Source organism: Hetaerina americana, unplaced genomic scaffold (genome assembly GCF_022747635.1).
Source record: "Hetaerina americana unplaced genomic scaffold, ioHetAmer1.1.p SCAF_53, whole genome shotgun sequence".
NCBI lineage: Eukaryota > Metazoa > Arthropoda > Insecta > Odonata > Calopterygidae > Hetaerina > Hetaerina americana.
Window position 1 is genome coordinate 1,934,325 of NW_027287128.1, and position 17,709 is coordinate 1,952,033.

Below are 17,709 nucleotides of genomic sequence, written 5' to 3' on the forward strand. Positions count from 1 at the left end.
TGACTCGCTAGCATCCCGACTGAGCACAGGGATCTTCAGAGAAACGGGAAGGTGAGTTGACGAACGAACGAACGAGCCGTGGGGATGACGCCGCCGCCTCCCTTGGGGCGACGAACCGACCGAGGAGGCGGCGGGGCTGGAGGGGAGGAGTTGGGGAGGGAGAGGTGGGGAAGGAGAACCGTTGTTAAAGGGTCGGGCCACTGCTGTAAGCGACGGGAGTGATGATTTTTTTCTATCTTTTCTCATTAGAGCGATATCAACCATCCGCTAGCCGCGCGGAGGAGGAACGAATGGCCTAAAAAAATTATCCACGCAGTAAAGCGACGTCTGTAAAATTCTACACTCTAAGAGTGAGCATTGAAAGGGCAATCGTAGCGAGAGCGTCGGTGGGTATTTATGTTTTCTCGAAGAGCTCAACCGCTGAAATTTCCACAGATATGAAGAGAATTTCTGGATATGACGCTTTACTTAGAAAAACTCCACTTGACGTGATTCACAGGCACCTGCACTTGCTCATGCTATGAATGAAACGGTATTGTTTCATGGATTACTACAAGTACTTTTTCAACGTATTTCATCACTACCATTAATACGTATAAAATCAGAAAAATCATCATTTCACAACGAAACCATCACCGAGTTATTTTTTTAATAACTGGTATTAACTAATCTATGATTGAAATATGCCGTAGAAATTGTCATTGGCCATTAGGAGAGACTCTAAATAAATTCTTTTGAAATTTTAACCATAGCTGATCCATCATTTTTACATCGACCATTACATCAATATGCGTGCGTAACGCTCGTTACAGTGAACGTCATAGTGAACACGTAAATGTAGTAGCAGTGTTTGGGGAGGCGACAGAAAGCTGAAGTCATTTGGGTCATTAGGGATTGACAGGATAGGATGAAGGGAGGAGAGAAACCCGGCGTCGGCATTAGCCTACTCTTGACGAAAGGCGTCAAGGAGTCCGCAGCTTTACGTCCCATCCGCCGGACGATGTACTCACTCCAAGTGCTCTCCACAAAGCACCAAGTAGGGATCGGGATACTACTGAAAAATATCTGTCACCGCCGGGATTCAAACCCGGGCCCTCTGGGTGGGAAGCCAGTACGTTAGCTACCCCACCATCCCGATCCCCACACGTAATTGACACTGCCACATAGGACATACATAATGACAAAAACCTTCATTCATTATGGAATAAGTCGTCTGAAATCGGAAATGTAAACTATAAGCATCAATTTGTTTGGCACACACCAACTACAAAACAAGGAAGCACCAGCATTTTCCAGGAAAAAATTCGGTTCCTATAGAAAGCGACGGGAATTCCACTAACAAGGAATAAGAATAGTTTGACTAGCATGCTGAATCAATTGGGAGAGCAGCAGCTTGGCTCCACAGCAATTAAAATGTAAGCTCACTTGTGCCATCTGCCGTTACGTATAATTTACAGTTGAGGAAATGGACACTCGGTGAAGTAAAAACTTGGGCCAGAGAAAAATACTGGAAGAAAACGACAGTGCGCTTAAGTTGACAAAAGAAGACGAATGTTTTTCCGTTCTTGAATTAGGGGTGAATGAATAAAAACATGACTCATTACAATTTTCCTTCCATTATTCTACGAAAAATGGGTTTAACAAACTAACATACCGATTTTTTGAACATCCACCAATAGATGAATAGACTTCAGGCAAGATTAACGGAAAGTTAGCCACAAAAAAATATGTAAATAGATTTATGTATTCAAAGGTTCCGAAAAAATTAACTTGCAATAGCCCCATCAGTTGGTCTCTACTTGAATAAAGCGCAAATACTATATCGAAATCGTTGGCGATATTATTGATATTGGAGGAGAGTGCTGATGAGAAATACGATAACATGGAATTTCTCTCCTGACTCAGTTTTCACATTTTCCCCAAACATCACCCTCGTGAATAGACTTAACGAACGACCAATTGGCTATTACCTAAATTGCAACATGTCCTCTCGCGTTAATTTGAAATTAAATTACTGGAACTTGGAAATATTCATTCACTTAGCCTTCATTCGTATTTATGTAAAGTAATAGGTTAAGATCGCCGGTGACGTCAACGTAGAGGAATATCTCGATATGGTAAGTGTTAAATTTCTAAACTTTTTTTTTTAAATATCCTCATCCAAATTATTCAAAAAACCATACCTTTTGCGAACATTTTCGATGAGGCTAAAATGCTATCGCAAATGAGTCGCGAATCAATTCAGGGCTACCTTCCAGCTAAAAACGTGAATGCTAAAGTTTTGTGTTACGAGAGATTCCAATACTTAAAAAAAGTCTGAATCGGTTCACAAATCAATTCCTTTGCTTGCGTCTCGAATTCACATTAAATCTTCGTATTTTTAGCGTGTACCTCCCCGCCGCGAGAGACTGTTAAAATTGGTCACCAGCAGATGATAACACATTTTTGAGATACTGCATCATCATATGGGCAACTTGGAAGAGACGTGGGTAGGCACTAAATGGCGCAAATGTTTGACAAATTGTGGAAGAGAGAGTGGGAAGTGTGAACTGAACAGGGTGCTAATAAGAGAACAATGGCGAGTGCATACGTATTCCGAGGTCATAAGATGTAAGAAAAAATGCGTCAGGAATGGCAGGCAACGATGTCAGCGGGAGGGGGAAGAGAGAGACAGACAGAAAAAAAGGATTAAGGCTGCGGGGAGATTGCCATCAACGTGGGTGTGAGGGTGGCAACAGATAAACAGTATCGCACTGGAACTTTGCGAGTCACTAGGCACCCGCTGCGGGACTAAAGAACCAGAGACGACGGTAGCGAAAGAAGAAAGAAAAGGAGATTATGATTCCAAATAGGGCAGAGTGGACGACCTTCGATCGACTATTATGCGCGGAATTTGATTTGCAAGCTTCTGATGTTCTGTTTTCAATGTGCACGGAAAAATAATGGACGTACTGATGACAAAGACCGGGTATTGATAATGTAGCAACGATAGCATCATGTCCTATTAGAATATGAGTCACAGAGGGCAATTATTGTAAATACGTCCTCATCATCATTTAAGCCTTGGTGTTAATGACGCTCCGGTATGAATGCGACAACATGAAACGCGGCGTCGCCTGCTTACTTCGCGAAGTCAGTATTGCCAAATTCGCAGAACACATGTTAAGGCTATCAATGTTGAACATCGCTCCTCGGCGCTCAAATTCGAGCATCGCATATATAGCTCTAATTCAAACGTGATGTCAGGCCATGTCATTCGGAGACGAGTGGGTGTCGAGCGGAGGCGTGGGATGGGAGGACAGAAGAGAAGAGAATGAAGCGCTCCCCTTTACCCTTCCGCCCACCTACTCCCCGCCGAACTGAACCCCTCCACCGTCTGGAGTCCATTCAAAAAAAGGGGTAAAGGGATTATCACGTCAAAACGGCCGTCCAGAAGAGGGAAAGACTTTCTCCCGATTCCCAAGTGACACCTGGCGATTACTACGGCAATCGCTTAAATTGGTCGTGGGAGGGGAGGGGAAGAGCGAGAAGCGACCGCCGACAAGAGAGAGCAAGAGGGAGGGTGCGCGTTCATTGGCTGAGTCGAGCTGGCACGAAGATCCGAGGCGCAAGCACTTCCTAGGGGGGGGGGCGACCCGCGAAATACCCCCCGCAGACTAAGACTGCGGTCACATTGGCGGGGTACTCCGGTATAAAAATTACGGCGGCCTACATCGAAGGAATCCCCACAAAATAACAGCGATACTTCCATTCGCGAGCTACGGAGAGGAACAAAAAAAGATCAAATTCAGCCCATTCGACTGGCGAAGCAATTTTTCACAAGAGGGGTGCAAAAAACTGGTTGAAAACGCGGGGGAAAAACCTGGGAACGGAGAAAAATTGGTGAGAAATCCTCCTTTTTTCTAGAATTCTATGTCGGGCATAACGTAGTATAATAAAAAGTCCTGATTCGGTACTCACTACGGAACTTCTTCGTTCTGAGGGATTGAATGAAAATTATTTGTCCCTTCAAATTAAAAGATGCGCCCTATGAAAAGCAAGCCACTAACCAATTTTCACTCTACTTAACCGTAAGAGAAATTATTTTCACTTTCTTTAATTAATAACAAATCAAGCTATGTAAACAAGCCAAACCGAATTCATTTAACCGAAAGAACCTTTGAATGAACTGAATAAACGTCGCTCCCACATTATCCAATTTTTTCAGCATAATTTTTTCTGAGTCACGGTGATTATATTTAGTATTCCTACTTTGAACGAAACAAAAACCAATAGACTACTTCTTCGTCCTCAATATGTATCATGCATCTTAAGAGCGCCGAAACGTCAATACATTCCACTTAACAGCAGTGCCTAGACACAGGCGTTTTTAGTAAACTGATACCCCAAATTATCGAGAAATACTTGAAATTTTCATGAATAGATGCCATGACTGAGATGGTACCTAGAATCACTAAAATTGGAACGGAATGTGTTGTAATTAAACTTGACCATGTCGAGACCTCACCACCACAATTGCCAAATGACGGAGCGTAATGGCTATTTCCATCCTCGCGCGCAAGTTACAAGGATCGATCAAGGTAAATAATTTCCTCCGAGTACGCTTAGCAATAAACATGTAGATTAAAACATCAGGATCATGAGGAGGCGTGTGTAAGAAAATACTTGAGATTGCATTGGTGCAGACAATAACACGGCCAACAAAGAATTTCTCACTATCTTCCTCACATTAAGCCCTATCGATTCCTGAAATTCATCGAAAGTATTACCACAAAGGAAACATATACCCCACACAAACTTAGATCCTTCGCGATTAAGTGATTAACAGTTAGACATGAGAAGCGTGGAGTTCGTCCGCCACAGATTACACGTGTCGTGCTCACATCCCAAAATTCAGATTCGGATTTTAACAAACTTCCGAAGTAAATAACTAGTCTCTCATGAGTGGAGAGTTGCTGCCACGCGGAATTTCATGCGAGAGTTAATTAAATGAGTAGCTAATAGAAGCAGCGGTGAGGATGCGTAGATTAGAGAGCGAGAGACAGCAACAGGCACCCATGGAAATAATCGATTTCCTCTGGAGCTGCGGTGCTACACCACTGATACGAGCTTAAAAACGCCATCGTCTTTTTGACCTCAACACCGCGAGATTTCTTGGCGGGCACGATTACAATCGGATTATTCCTTCAGGAGCGAGAAAAACCTTCAGGAGCGATGGCCAAATCGACTTTACCGATGACGTCACAAATACATATGACGACATTCCGCGGAGGGCGTTGAGCATTCCGGAGGGACACCAGTGACATTCGTTTGTCTCGACGCCCAAAAATACGCGCCGGATACGGAACGCGGGGGCTGGGTTAATAATAAAATCAACTAGACTGCTGATTCACGGGACGGGATGGCTTCTACACGGTAAAATAAACGAGATTCTCGTTCTTCTAGGAAGGAGATTGCTTCCAAAAGCATTAGCAATAGCACCACCAACCCCTTCGGTTGCAGAACTATTTGAAATTAAATCATTACCATATATCCTGGAACCAAGCAGTTAGGAGAACAAACACGATAATGTAAATGAAAATTGTTCCTCGCAAGTGACGAACACGCTACACGGGTAGCAAGAAAATCGGCGGAAAATATCTCTGCGAAGTGAAGTAAACAAAATAGCACTGGAATGTGATTCCATCCAACAGCCACTAGTTAAATAACCCTTCATCAGCCAAATTTTTTTACGCGATCAATCTGCTACCGCTGAGGGAGAATTTGTTTGAAGATTCATGTAAATTTTACAATTTGAATTTGACTATAAGAACCTATAATGGCGGTATCAAGAACTCCTGGGCATATCTTTCACTGGATATATTACTGACTTCACTGGGAACGTTTCCAATCGCGTTAAAACTCACAACTCAAAACCGTGATTTGTCCCCAAGCCCCCCAAGGCTTGTAAAGTCAGCATGCCACAGACTAAATTAGCTTACGTGGCGCCCAACTCAAAATTTATCCGAAATAAACCATAACCAACCCAGGGACATGAAACAGGATCTTAAGAGAGGACGAGATTTGAAGCGGGAGGAAAAAGTATTGAAGAGAACACGCGATGATAATTATATTGTCCGTCACGGAGTTAACAGAAAGGCGGGGATGAAATCCTATCCACTAGAACGGGAATGTCACGACTGCCGCACACCAACAAAAAAACACCTCGCCTCATTCACATACTCAAAGAGAGCTCACGTGACAAAGGCATTGAGGAGTCCCTATTGATACAGCGTCATAACGGGCAATGCCCGCTTTTTAAATTCCGCATTCCCCACTAGAGAGACGAACACACATCCTTCTTTCTACCTGGAGGTTAGAATGCTACAATGATTTGAAGCGAAACAACCGTAACCCGGCGTGGCAAGGAGTTCCATCGCAATAACCCTTCCCTAAGAGAAAGAAGAATCGGTGGGGGAAGAAAAGGAGAGAACGAAGAAGGGGAGTTGGAGGAGGGGAAAAAGTGGTGAGGAAGATCCCTCCATTCGGATCTTCCTCCATTTTGGGCAACTCCACGTGGGGTGTAATGGAGGGGATGTGAGGCGAGGGATGGCGGGGAGGAGGGGGTGGTTGAGACGCTTAAACGGGGAAGGAGAGACCACAAGAAGATGATGACGGGCGGTTTGGAGGGGGAGAGCGGGCGGTGGGGACGTTGCATAGGTTTTTCCGAGGATGCGGAGTCACGGACGCCACCATTCCGATGGGAGTTGGGAGACCAGAAGGAGGGGGGGGGAGGAGAGACCCCGTGGGCGACAATGAACGGCTAGCGGCTGCGACGAGTCACGGGCGACGTGTGGGGGGTTGGGGAAGGAAAGAGGGAGGGCGATGGGTCGTGGGCGCGAAGAACTTGGGGAGCTCCAAAACCGGAAGGAGGAAGATTGAGGCGTCGTTGAGTGCAGGAGAGGCTGTGAAATGGCTAGAGGGAGGAGATATGGACGAGGGGAGTATGGGATGAGTGGTGACGGTGAGACCAGGTAAGGGCGCTGAGGGGATGGGAACGGTGCTTGCCACCTCATCCTCCCTCGACTAATGGAGCATTTTGCAGACTATTAGGGAAGGAGTGAAAGAGCCCCGGCCACAATGGACCGGGTTGGCTAGACGGATCAACTTTCCCATGTCGCGGAAGCGACGAAGAATGCACGTTCCTTTTGGAGTCCCGTGACCCCTTTCTATTCCAAAAAAAGATACGGGGGGAAACCTTCACCCGCTTTGGATCGGGAATCAATTCGAAGCTGTTTACCAATCGATAGGAGTTACCACGCCTAAGTTGAGGTTTCAATAATATCCAATAAAGACGTATACGAGGCTAGAGAGAGAGAGAGAGGACTTGAAACGACGATCTGATATACTATACTTGTATATATTGATTCATCCACTATTTTTTTCGCAAACACTTCACTATTCCGTGATTTTATTCCTTCCCAACAGCGAGCTCTCAGCTAAATCCTCAGTTACTGTATTCACATTTCCGTTTTCAGAAAACAGGGCGTTTTGATGATAATTATTATTTTGTCAGGGAAGTATCCACATAATAAGGTAATTAATTACTTTATAAATGAAAAACAATTAGTCAAACCAAATGTAACCTTAGATTTACGATTCGTAAGCTAAACTAATCTTCCGCAGTTCTATGGAGTTTATACACTAGTAATACACCCGTTTAAGAGGATACCTCATTTCTGATTTAGTATAAAAAATATCTTAAGGATATCCTTTCAATGCGTACGCTTAACGCATTCCGCTTAAGCCGGCCAGTTCCATGCCTCGAGGAGCAACGTCAAGCCATCTCTTGAGCGAAATCTAAACTTAAACGCTTACACACAGCTGCCATTGCTGGTGAACACGCAAATGTAGAGACTTGGGAGAAGGGGCATTCACCGAGCTCCGACCGATTCACGCGATAATTTAGTAACTGGAATTTCCACCCTCCTTAAGAACTAAATACAGCGCTCATACTCATTTCCCGGATGACACTAAATTATCTGCTGCATCCTGACACCCGCATAAACCCCTTCACTCGATCCTCATCCTATCTCGAGAGCAACAACAATCCTGCTTCCTAACGACCGAGGCCTGTCGAAGGGACTTTCGGAGGGCCAAGACATTTTTTCTCACATGTCACATACAATACCGGTCTCGGAAAGTGGCGCGGCCCAATGGTGGGAGTGAGAGGTCTCCTTTAACTTACTACGGTTTCCTTTTGGGCGACCGCACTCTACAGGGATATGCAGGGGTAAATTTTCCACACCCCGAAGTCGGCCCCCCGCTTAGCTAAAATAAATTTAAATTTTACCATCGCATACACCCCAAGAAAACAAGGAGACGCGTAAAATAACAAATCAAATATTTGGTTCATTACTAGCCAAATGAAATTCACTAGCCTGGACGTTTCGCAAAAGTTTAGGAACAAACGACACAGCATTAAATAGCAGAACTCTTGGATAATATATTTGGGCGCCTCAGAAGCAGCACTCCCTCAATTATTAACCTTTACATCAGCTGCGTCTGAAATCTAGATAGCGTTTTAAATGGCATCACCAGAGGCACTGCACGTGACATCCCGAGAGAATGAAAACACAAGAGCTTTAAAGACGCGAGTCAATGCGGCCGACCACCCCTGGTTAGGGGGAATCTCGGCGAGCCGCGGCCGCCTCCGCTCCTTTGTCCAGATCCTCTCGCTGCTCTCCCATTATGCTGGCTCCCTTTCACTCTTTCACGAGCGCCCTCTACCAACCGCCTCCTCCCTCCCCCTCCACTCATCTTGCCATCCCCCTCAATTAAATGAACAACGCGACGGAACAAGCTGTGTGGTAACTGATGACGGCAAACCCCAGACGTCTTCCCCTACACTTGCTCGCGATTAAAAACTCGGCCCCACGATAAAATAACCACAGAGGACTCTGGACACGGACACTGGGCAGGCAGGTAAAATGGAAATTCATCATTATCATTCTCGGGTCGTCCACACGGGCTATTTCCACATAAAGGGAATAAATTTCACGCTAGCCTAATTCGTAGCAGTATTTTGTCAAGTCGAATTCGTGTAAGTCTTTGAGCTGAAACTGAGCAAGATCCTTAATCAGGATCATGTTGCCAATCCAAGAGAGAACAAGTAAAAAAAAAATATACGACGCATGGCGGAAATCTAACCGTAAGAGAGCACGATTCACGGAAAAATAAAAAAAACACGGTAATCTATACCAATTATGCCCTATTAAGACACTGAAACTGAAAATTCCTGGAAATTACGGACAATACTGACGCCGAGCTCTCTCCTCAAGTTCCGTGGGATTCACGACGACGCAAGCCGACGAAAGTTCGACGTAGCAGCACCCTTCATTCTAAGGAAAATTTAGGACCAAAGTAAATGAAAATCCAGGATATAAATTCGTTACAAGGAAAATATGCTCGGCTGAATCGGCAGACCTCGTGGTTTTGCATGATCGGGCAGTCGGGGATATCGCAAAGAAAAAATACAATTCACAGCGTGCAAGCGTAGGGTGAGAGAAAAGAATAACGGAAGAAGTCCTCCATTCGAGCGAGACACTATTCGACCTTGACGCGGCCCAAGAGGTTTGCAATTACTTCGAATCGAACAGTATGCAGGAGTATGGGATCGCTTGATGCGATAATTTTCTATCTAAAAATACAGCCGCTCCGAAAAGGCACGAATTCACCAAAACCCTACGTCAGGGATATATTGATCATAAGACGAACGCTAGAGGCATGAACCGAGAGACTTGAGCCAAGGTCAGAGTGGTGTCGAAAATCGAATGCTTTGCGATAAAATTGCTAGAAGCAAATTCTCGCAAAAATATTTCCTGAACATAAATATTTGCAAAATATTGCGAAACCCAGCAATACGATTATATTGATGATGATTAATGCTAATTTAATGCAATCTATGAACCACCCCATCCACTGCAATATGCAACAGACATAACTTGGTGTCGGATACCTACCCCGCATTGAAACTAACTATACATGGCTATATAGGCATTTCTGAAAATAAATGCATGAAAACCTGACTACATGTAATAAAATGTCGCAACAATCAACAAGAATGATTTCGGTATTTCGGTTTATCTTTTCCCTCGAAATTCGGGTAGGCGATTTATTGTAAAACGACCACAGCAAAATTCGATTGAAATCAGTAATTTCCATTCCCAAATCCAAGTGCCTCTATTGAATCAAATGTGCCACAACAGTAAACATACCTCTATGAAATCACTGCCAAGAGATATCACCACAACACGCCGAAATTCGCCAATGAGCTGTCGGAGAACTTATGATAACTTAACACAATTTGATGACACAGCCGTATGTATCACGGGCCGACAGAAACATTAGCATGATTGGATGGTCAAGGTCATCCCTTGATGCTTGAAAATTATGAATCAAAGGGAAGTGAACTACAGCGCGAACCATGCGGGGCGTGCCTCTAATTTTCCGAGGCCTAACTGGCGCTCCTTCACGCGTGCTAACCCCAGGGCGAGAGGTATGCAAATGAGGACCATTTCACACACCACGAATTGCACCGCAGGATTGCTCTCAGACGTAGAACTCGCGCCATTTGCATAAACTCAATGTGAACTCACTGACGAGTGTATGGCAACGTGTCTTTCACCGATACCCTCCTTTCTCTCTCCTCTTTCCTATGGGAAGGCCACAATAGGAGAGGAAACTTCAAGTGATAAAAAATAACACCTATTAATATTCAATTTCAGAATTAACAATGTGGAAAACCCAATAATGTAAAAGCCGTGCAGAAAGTAGTCCATCGAAAGATTAGGATTGGTAAAAATAAGAATGCAAACTTTTAAATGAATATATGGCAAAGAACACGCTCATATCCAATTGATTATCAACTGGGACTCGTTTTCTTACCACAACTGCAGCGGAGTAAAACAAGTCTAACAAGTACTGTATTACTAAAAAAAAACACTCATTACATTCTATTCAATTTTCCTCAACACTTCCACAGACTCGTTGTCGCGCCCAAGCTGCATCGCATGCTAAAATAATTCACTTTCAAGGTTTCGTGAGGAATCGATACGCGCGAGGGTGGGAGGAGGTCGATACGTGAAAGCGTGCCAGGTCATGGAACTTTCTTTCCTCGGAAGAACATGATTTCCGGCAAGAGGTCATGTCGGCATTACGTCAAAAATCACAATTACCACAAACAACGTGAATTCCCGGCGAATGGAAGAACGTCTTAAGGTCACTAGCCACGCCGAAACGCCATCGCCCTTCAGGGCGGAAAAGTGAGAAACGGAAGAATTTGCGTGGGAGCCCGAAGAAATACGCCCTATCTGCAAGGGTCTCTCTCTATGTCTTCCTCCCCCATCCTCTACCTTTCAAAAGAGATGTGTTGAATGAGTGAGCGAGAGAGAGAGAGACCGCGAAATTTTTCGCGAAGTCTCGGGTTAAAGGGACAGCGGGAGGAACGAACGGAAGGCGCTTCAGGCGCCCGACACAGAGCTGACGCGGCCGTGACCGCATTCGCGAAAAGTCAGGAGGACATGCAAGGCCGCCGCCGGGACACTCGCGGGGTAACGCAATTACGGGCGCACTCCGACACCCGGTGGGAATTCAGGGGAGGGGAGTGTGGTTCATGCCCCGGCGGGCGAGAGGAAAACAACGAGGGCGAGGTGGTGACGAAAGGATTGGATGTCGAGGGGAGAGCGGAGAAGGGGAGGTGGAGAGGCGAATCAACGCATCGCGAATGACACATTGGAACTGGGGCGGGGGGATATGTGGGGATGCTGCCGGGGAGAGAGAATGGGGCGAGGACGGGCGGGCGGGAGAGGGACTTGTGCGCGAGGGTGATTTCGCGAAGTGGTGGTGATCGAGTTCAAGCGACCGGAATAACGCGAGCCGCGAACGGCGGTGCTATGTCGACAACCGCACACACTAATCGATTACCTGCACGGGGTGGCAGCAGCAGCTCGTCGAGCGACGTCGATTCACGGACCCGCTCGCAGCAACTCCGCATGGCCGTCCATGTCGGACGAGTGAAGACGGAGAGTGACGTCGGAGGCGTGGGAGAGGGGGTGGCGAAGTATCGAAAGAGAGAGCGAGAGGTGTAGGGGGGGGATCACAGCACGGAGGGAGCCCTTACAGATATGGAGGAAGGGCGGCGACGACGGGGGGAAGGGGGTGGGAGAAATGTTTGGGGCTGAAGAGAGGGTGGGGGCGAGCGGGGGAGGACGGAAAGGGTCGGGTCGGAAGGAGAGCGGAGGGGGTGGAAGAGAGGGGGAGACCGGCGCCCCAGACGCGACTCCCCTTCGCCCCCTTGTTGCCGCCGTCCCCTCCGGCCGGCCTCCTCACCACGCCCCTCTCTCGAGTGCCCCCCCCCCCCCCCTATTGAGAGCGCTCTCTCTCAAACAAAACTCAGAAACAAAAAGAACACCGAACCGCGCGCGCATGGACGGCGACGGACAACCCCCCCCCCTCAAATAAGCACGCGCGCGAGAGGTGGTGCGTGCTACACTCTTCGATATCCACGGGCGACGGAACGCCGCCAATCTCGCGGGCGGGGACACGGGGGCTCACTTCCTTCCCAGACATGAGAAGGGAACGAGGAGGTCTCTGGGAAACGAGACCACGGGAACGTTTACAAAAAATGAGTTAGGGAGAGAAAGAGGAGAGTGAGAGTTCCCGAAAGGTTTGCGGGGGTGGGCAGGAGGGAAATGGAGAGAAGCACAGGTATTTGCGTGTGTACCGCTCTTGGGCGCGATGGAAATTGGTGAAAAAGGAGAAAAACGGGGAGTGCGGAAAAAATTGACGCGGGTGTGGAGGTGGTGGGCGGGTAGGTTCGTTCCTTTTCGGGTGGGGGTGGGAACCCGGGTGGCGGCGTTGAAGGACCCGAGGGCGGCGGAGGCCGAAGTGCGACTGCGATGGGGAAACGTCAATACGAAAAGCTTTTCGCCCTAGCTTTCTCAAACAACCACCTGCCCACCTGCGCGAACGTCATAGAACTGGAGGTGCCGCCGGCGCCTTCGGAGGCGGTTGCCGCGGCAGAGGGGGTGGCGAGACATTTGGCGCGGTGGGATCCGAAATCTCGAGGGTTCAGCGCGACGTGAATAAAGAAGCTGGGGACCTGTGCGAGAAATTTTTACCATTCCCGTTGGAGGCTAGTGGCCCTCCGCGTCGCGGCGGAACCACATGGTGTTCGCCGTCAGATGTCCAACTCACCCGGGAAACACGCGTGCTCGTGAGAGATCGGTATCCAGGTTCGCGAAGTTCATGTTGTGGGTATAACGCAAGGTCGCAAAAAAATATAGGTATCAGGACATTGCAAAGAAAGCAAGAATCGATACTAGACGAGCAGTCCATTTATGGATGATTTTCGCCTACTTTTCCTAGCCAAGAGTTCGACTTTATTTATTAGGCATACAACCGAATGTTAGAAGAGTTTAACCGTGATACGGGAGCTGAAGTTGTCACAGGGGGAGCTAATTTACATCTATATTCAAATGCCGTGCCTCACACGGATATTCCCAGAATTTTCACGACAAACACAATTGAATAAATTAATCTCGTACACAAGGCCTTATGAAAATCGATAAGGAACTGTGCTACTGACTATGTTGAATCAAATTGGAAAAATTAATAATTCGTGGTAACAGGGAAATCATGACGCTAAATAAAGAGGGAATAGAAACATTAAGGAAAAGCCTAGCATGAAAGATGGGAGGAGTCACAAAAGACCAAAATAACGAGTAGCTTAATACATAACGTAGTGCTCTAAATCAGCGAGCTACTCAAGACTATTACGAGCTCGTCGCTCCACACAACAGCCGCAATGCAGAAGCAGGATACACCATACACAGCTGTATGTTACCACGTTTTAAGACCATTTTGTACACTATGATTATAGAATCTTCTGATTAATAATTTATTTTGTGCACTTTAGTCCCTAAATTCACAATTAAATTATTTAAAGGAACTGACATGAATTTTTCAGTTCTGAAGACATGCTTGAGCCCAACATTTTCAAATACAAATATCTAACAAATTTCCATGAATATAGCTTTTCTTATCAGGGGTGAGATCGAATTGGGGTAGCGACAAAGTTTTGGATTTCCGGACATCAAATAAGCCACTTACGTGTTACCTTGCAAGCGTGTCAACTAGAAATTTGACATTTCATAAACCGAAGAGATTTTACACCAGTTTCCCCAAATAAGTCTCCGCTAAAGGTCTTTTAGTATGCTTCATCATAAGGAATAAGTCTTAAGAAGCGCAAATGTAGATAAATACAGAGTGAAGAGAACCGAAGTACAAAAATTAAGACCTAAAAGAGTTTATGGTCGGATATTAATTTTTCATACAAACGAGATCCACAAAATACATGTGCAACTCGCCCTCGCGTTCCTTTTTCTTACGAATTCACTATAGGGAAGCGTATACCTGATCAATATTGCAAAGATGGGATTCACAATATGCAGCCAAAACCAGCGACCAAACCAAACAGTTTGGATCGTGACTGCACGAGTCAAAAGGTCACCTTAGCCCATGTATTAAAGACAAATGTTGAAAATTAATACATCAAACATTCACGAGTGGCTAATCAACATATAGTATATGAGGTGAATATACTATTTTTTAAACAATTAAAAACTTATTTTGCAATAATTTTAAATAGCTGTTTTTACTGCAGTTTAATTTGTTTTTTCCAAATAATATCATTCAAACATAAGCGGACAGGCGCTGTTATGCTTAAACTATTGCAACTCATTAAACTGCGCATATTATATCAATGTTTCCTGAGAACAGCATGTATCACGGCACAATTCATCCATAATTCTCCTGGAGGTAGTCCTGCACTACCATTAGAGCATAAAATCTTGGGTTTTGGATTTCGGTTTGCATAAAATCTGAGACGGAATGTTCCTATTTTCTCTCCATCACTTGATACAATTTATTTAAGGCTAAACATACACAAAATTTTGATAAAATGGCACACACTTGACATCTTGATTAAACCTCCATAAAGCTAAGTGTCAACTATTAAGGAGTTTCAACAATTATTTGAATTATTAAAAAGTTTCCTAGCCTATATATTCACCACCAAATCTTTCTATGACCATGATTTGGTGCAAAATAACAAAAAATCAATCAAACGTATCAGTTGTTATTGCACCTAATCCAATTTTCAAAAGACAATTCCAGCTGCCTAACATCTAGCAATGGGTAATGAAATATAAGTTCATAGTTTTTCTCGAAGACATTTCTTAAACAATAAATGAATTTTACCTATGTTCAATTATTAGTCAACATTAATCATCATACATAATCATAAACTGTTCTGCCTTCTGGCAGGTCCCTATCGTCCTTCATGATCTTTCCTCAAAAACGATCTCTTTCAAACTTCCGAACCCCTTCCGCCTCGCAAACCTAAATAATACATCCTAAATACATTAGACACGAGAACCTAAGGCGTCCGTTTACATGTACTGAATTGTAGTCGCCATTTCGATGACATTTCTCAAAAATTAAGAGAGAAGGTGACAGGTTTGACGGTGCAGAATAACACTTTCCCGGCGTATGTGTCTGGCTAGGTTTGATACCCAGTCGAATACGAACGCTACCTGCCTTGAGACATGCACCAACATTAAACTATGCAGGAGACTAACAATACCCTAGCCTTGCAAATTCATTAACCGCGTCGATTAACTCTCTTGAATATTTCTTAGTCTTCAAAAAGGACGAGAAATTGTAGCATTCATGTTAGAATGAATTTGTACCCGTGATTTTTACATTATCTAGAGAAATAGTGCATTACATGCATACACTTTAAAACGACAGAAATAAATGAGTTTGAGAGGCCTAAATATTCTAGGTAGACAACTTTCAAAATAAGCAGTTCTTACGAATTGGATCATACGAATGCGAACATACCTGTGCGAAATTTATTTAGCCCAACAACAACATTCTCCACTACTAGCGTTGCTTATGAGTACTTTCCTGCCTTTACTTTCTAAGCACTTATATTTTTGTTGCCATAAAAGAGGTAGCCTTTTATCCGTTATTTCAAATGGCCGTCAGTAAACATAAATTATTTTTTTTTAAAGAACTAAATCAAACAATGGCCCGCTAGCAACGGAACATAAGCTTTACCACAAAAAATACAAAGTTCAACCATCCCAAAAGTTAATGAATCAACAACTGCATACGGCGAGATGTAATTAAACGCGACCATCTCGCCAAACATAAAAGAGCATTTAAATGAAACAAATCTCTACGACAAAACATCAGCTGCACACATCTATTTTAATTAGTCCAAAAAATCTTTAATAGATAGTTGGTTTATCCATATTTAAATAGATCTGTCACTATGGAAACTCTCGGTAGGCCACAACCATCACATCCCACCCTAAAGGTCAAGAAAGTGACTGTTTTTGTTAATTTATTGCAAATTTTACAATTTGATTCTGATTGTGTGCACTCACTCACTGGAGTGTTGACTTTGGAAAAAATCAAAACTCGCTCTAAAACCAATGTGGACCCATCGACGTACCAAAGCGTATCTGATAAAATCGATGAGTGAAAAGGATTATAGTATGTTAAATAAATTTCCAATGGAGAAATTAAAAAAATTATAGCCTACTTCCGCATTTTACTGAAATTCTTTGAATGTATGTGATGATAAACCATAGAGGCCACTATACAAGCAAAGAATAAAAACCTGAGAGAAGCGATGACTTTGTCATAAAAAAAACAACTGCAGGATATATCTTTAAATACCCATTGTAAAATGAATTTCGGTCCACAGAACTTTGTGATCATAATGTGCGATCATGGGAAGTACGTGACGTATACGCTGAAAAGAAGCAAAGAAATACGAGTATGATCCAAGCATGCCATTCCGACTTATCTTCAATTTATAAAAGCACCTCATCTTAGGTTCGCTGCAACCATTAAATTCCGGAATCAAGGGCTGCTGGCGCAACTCAACCAGAACAAAGAAAGCTAATTAGATTATTTCAGGCCAATTTCTTCGAGACTGCACACCAAATCAAGAATAAATCGCGCCCTTGTTAATCGAGGTCATACGTCATTGCTGGCGTGCCACCAAATCCTGCTCATTCTTGAAACTTGATTGCTCAAGGAGCTCCAATGTGAATCTTAAACGTATTATCAATACGATAATTCTTCAACGAAAAGAGGCTTTCATCTTTTACCAATTAACGCAGCCTTTATTTTCGTATTAGGCCATTCCAAAACGACGGGACGGCGAGACTTTAGTAAACTTGACCATAAAGATATTTCCTGTGTTTTATGGACACTTGTTTAATGTAGACAAATTAGTATTAGCTCAAGTAATTTAATGTCCAAATTTAGATTGGTTTTCAATTAAAATGCACGGCAAATACTAATATAAATATATATATACATATACATATATATAGTACAATACACAGTAGCACACAATATAGAAACACAAAAAAAGAAGAACACTCACACGTTATTTCTTGATATTTCGACGGAAACAATCCGTCTTCCTCTGAAGATGGATTGTTTCCGTCGAAATATCAATTACTATGAGTCATTACTTCTATATCTTCAGAGGAAGACGGATTGTTTCCGTCGAAATATCAAGAAATAACGTGTGAGTGTTCTTCTTTTTTGTGTTTCTATATTGTGTGTTACTGTGTATTGTAC

The 17,709-nt window shown here is 44.1% G+C and overlaps 1 protein-coding gene across 2 annotated transcripts in view; it reads right to left on the minus strand.

The window, feature by feature from the left end:
* Nucleotides 1-17,709, minus strand: part of ens (MAP7 domain containing protein ensconsin) — a 202,334-nt gene that overhangs the window by 165,343 nt on the left and 19,282 nt on the right. Inside the window, exon 1 of one of the 2 annotated variants that reach the window (XM_071593200.1) lies at nt 11,965-12,037. The exons of the other annotated variant lie outside the window; for it this stretch is intronic. Coding sequence (XP_071449301.1) covers nt 11,965-12,034 — 70 coding nt within the window. The 5' untranslated portion in view covers nt 12,035-12,037. Of the gene's footprint in view, nt 1-11,964; nt 12,038-17,709 lie in introns of those variants that run through there. 2 annotated transcript variants of the gene reach the window in all.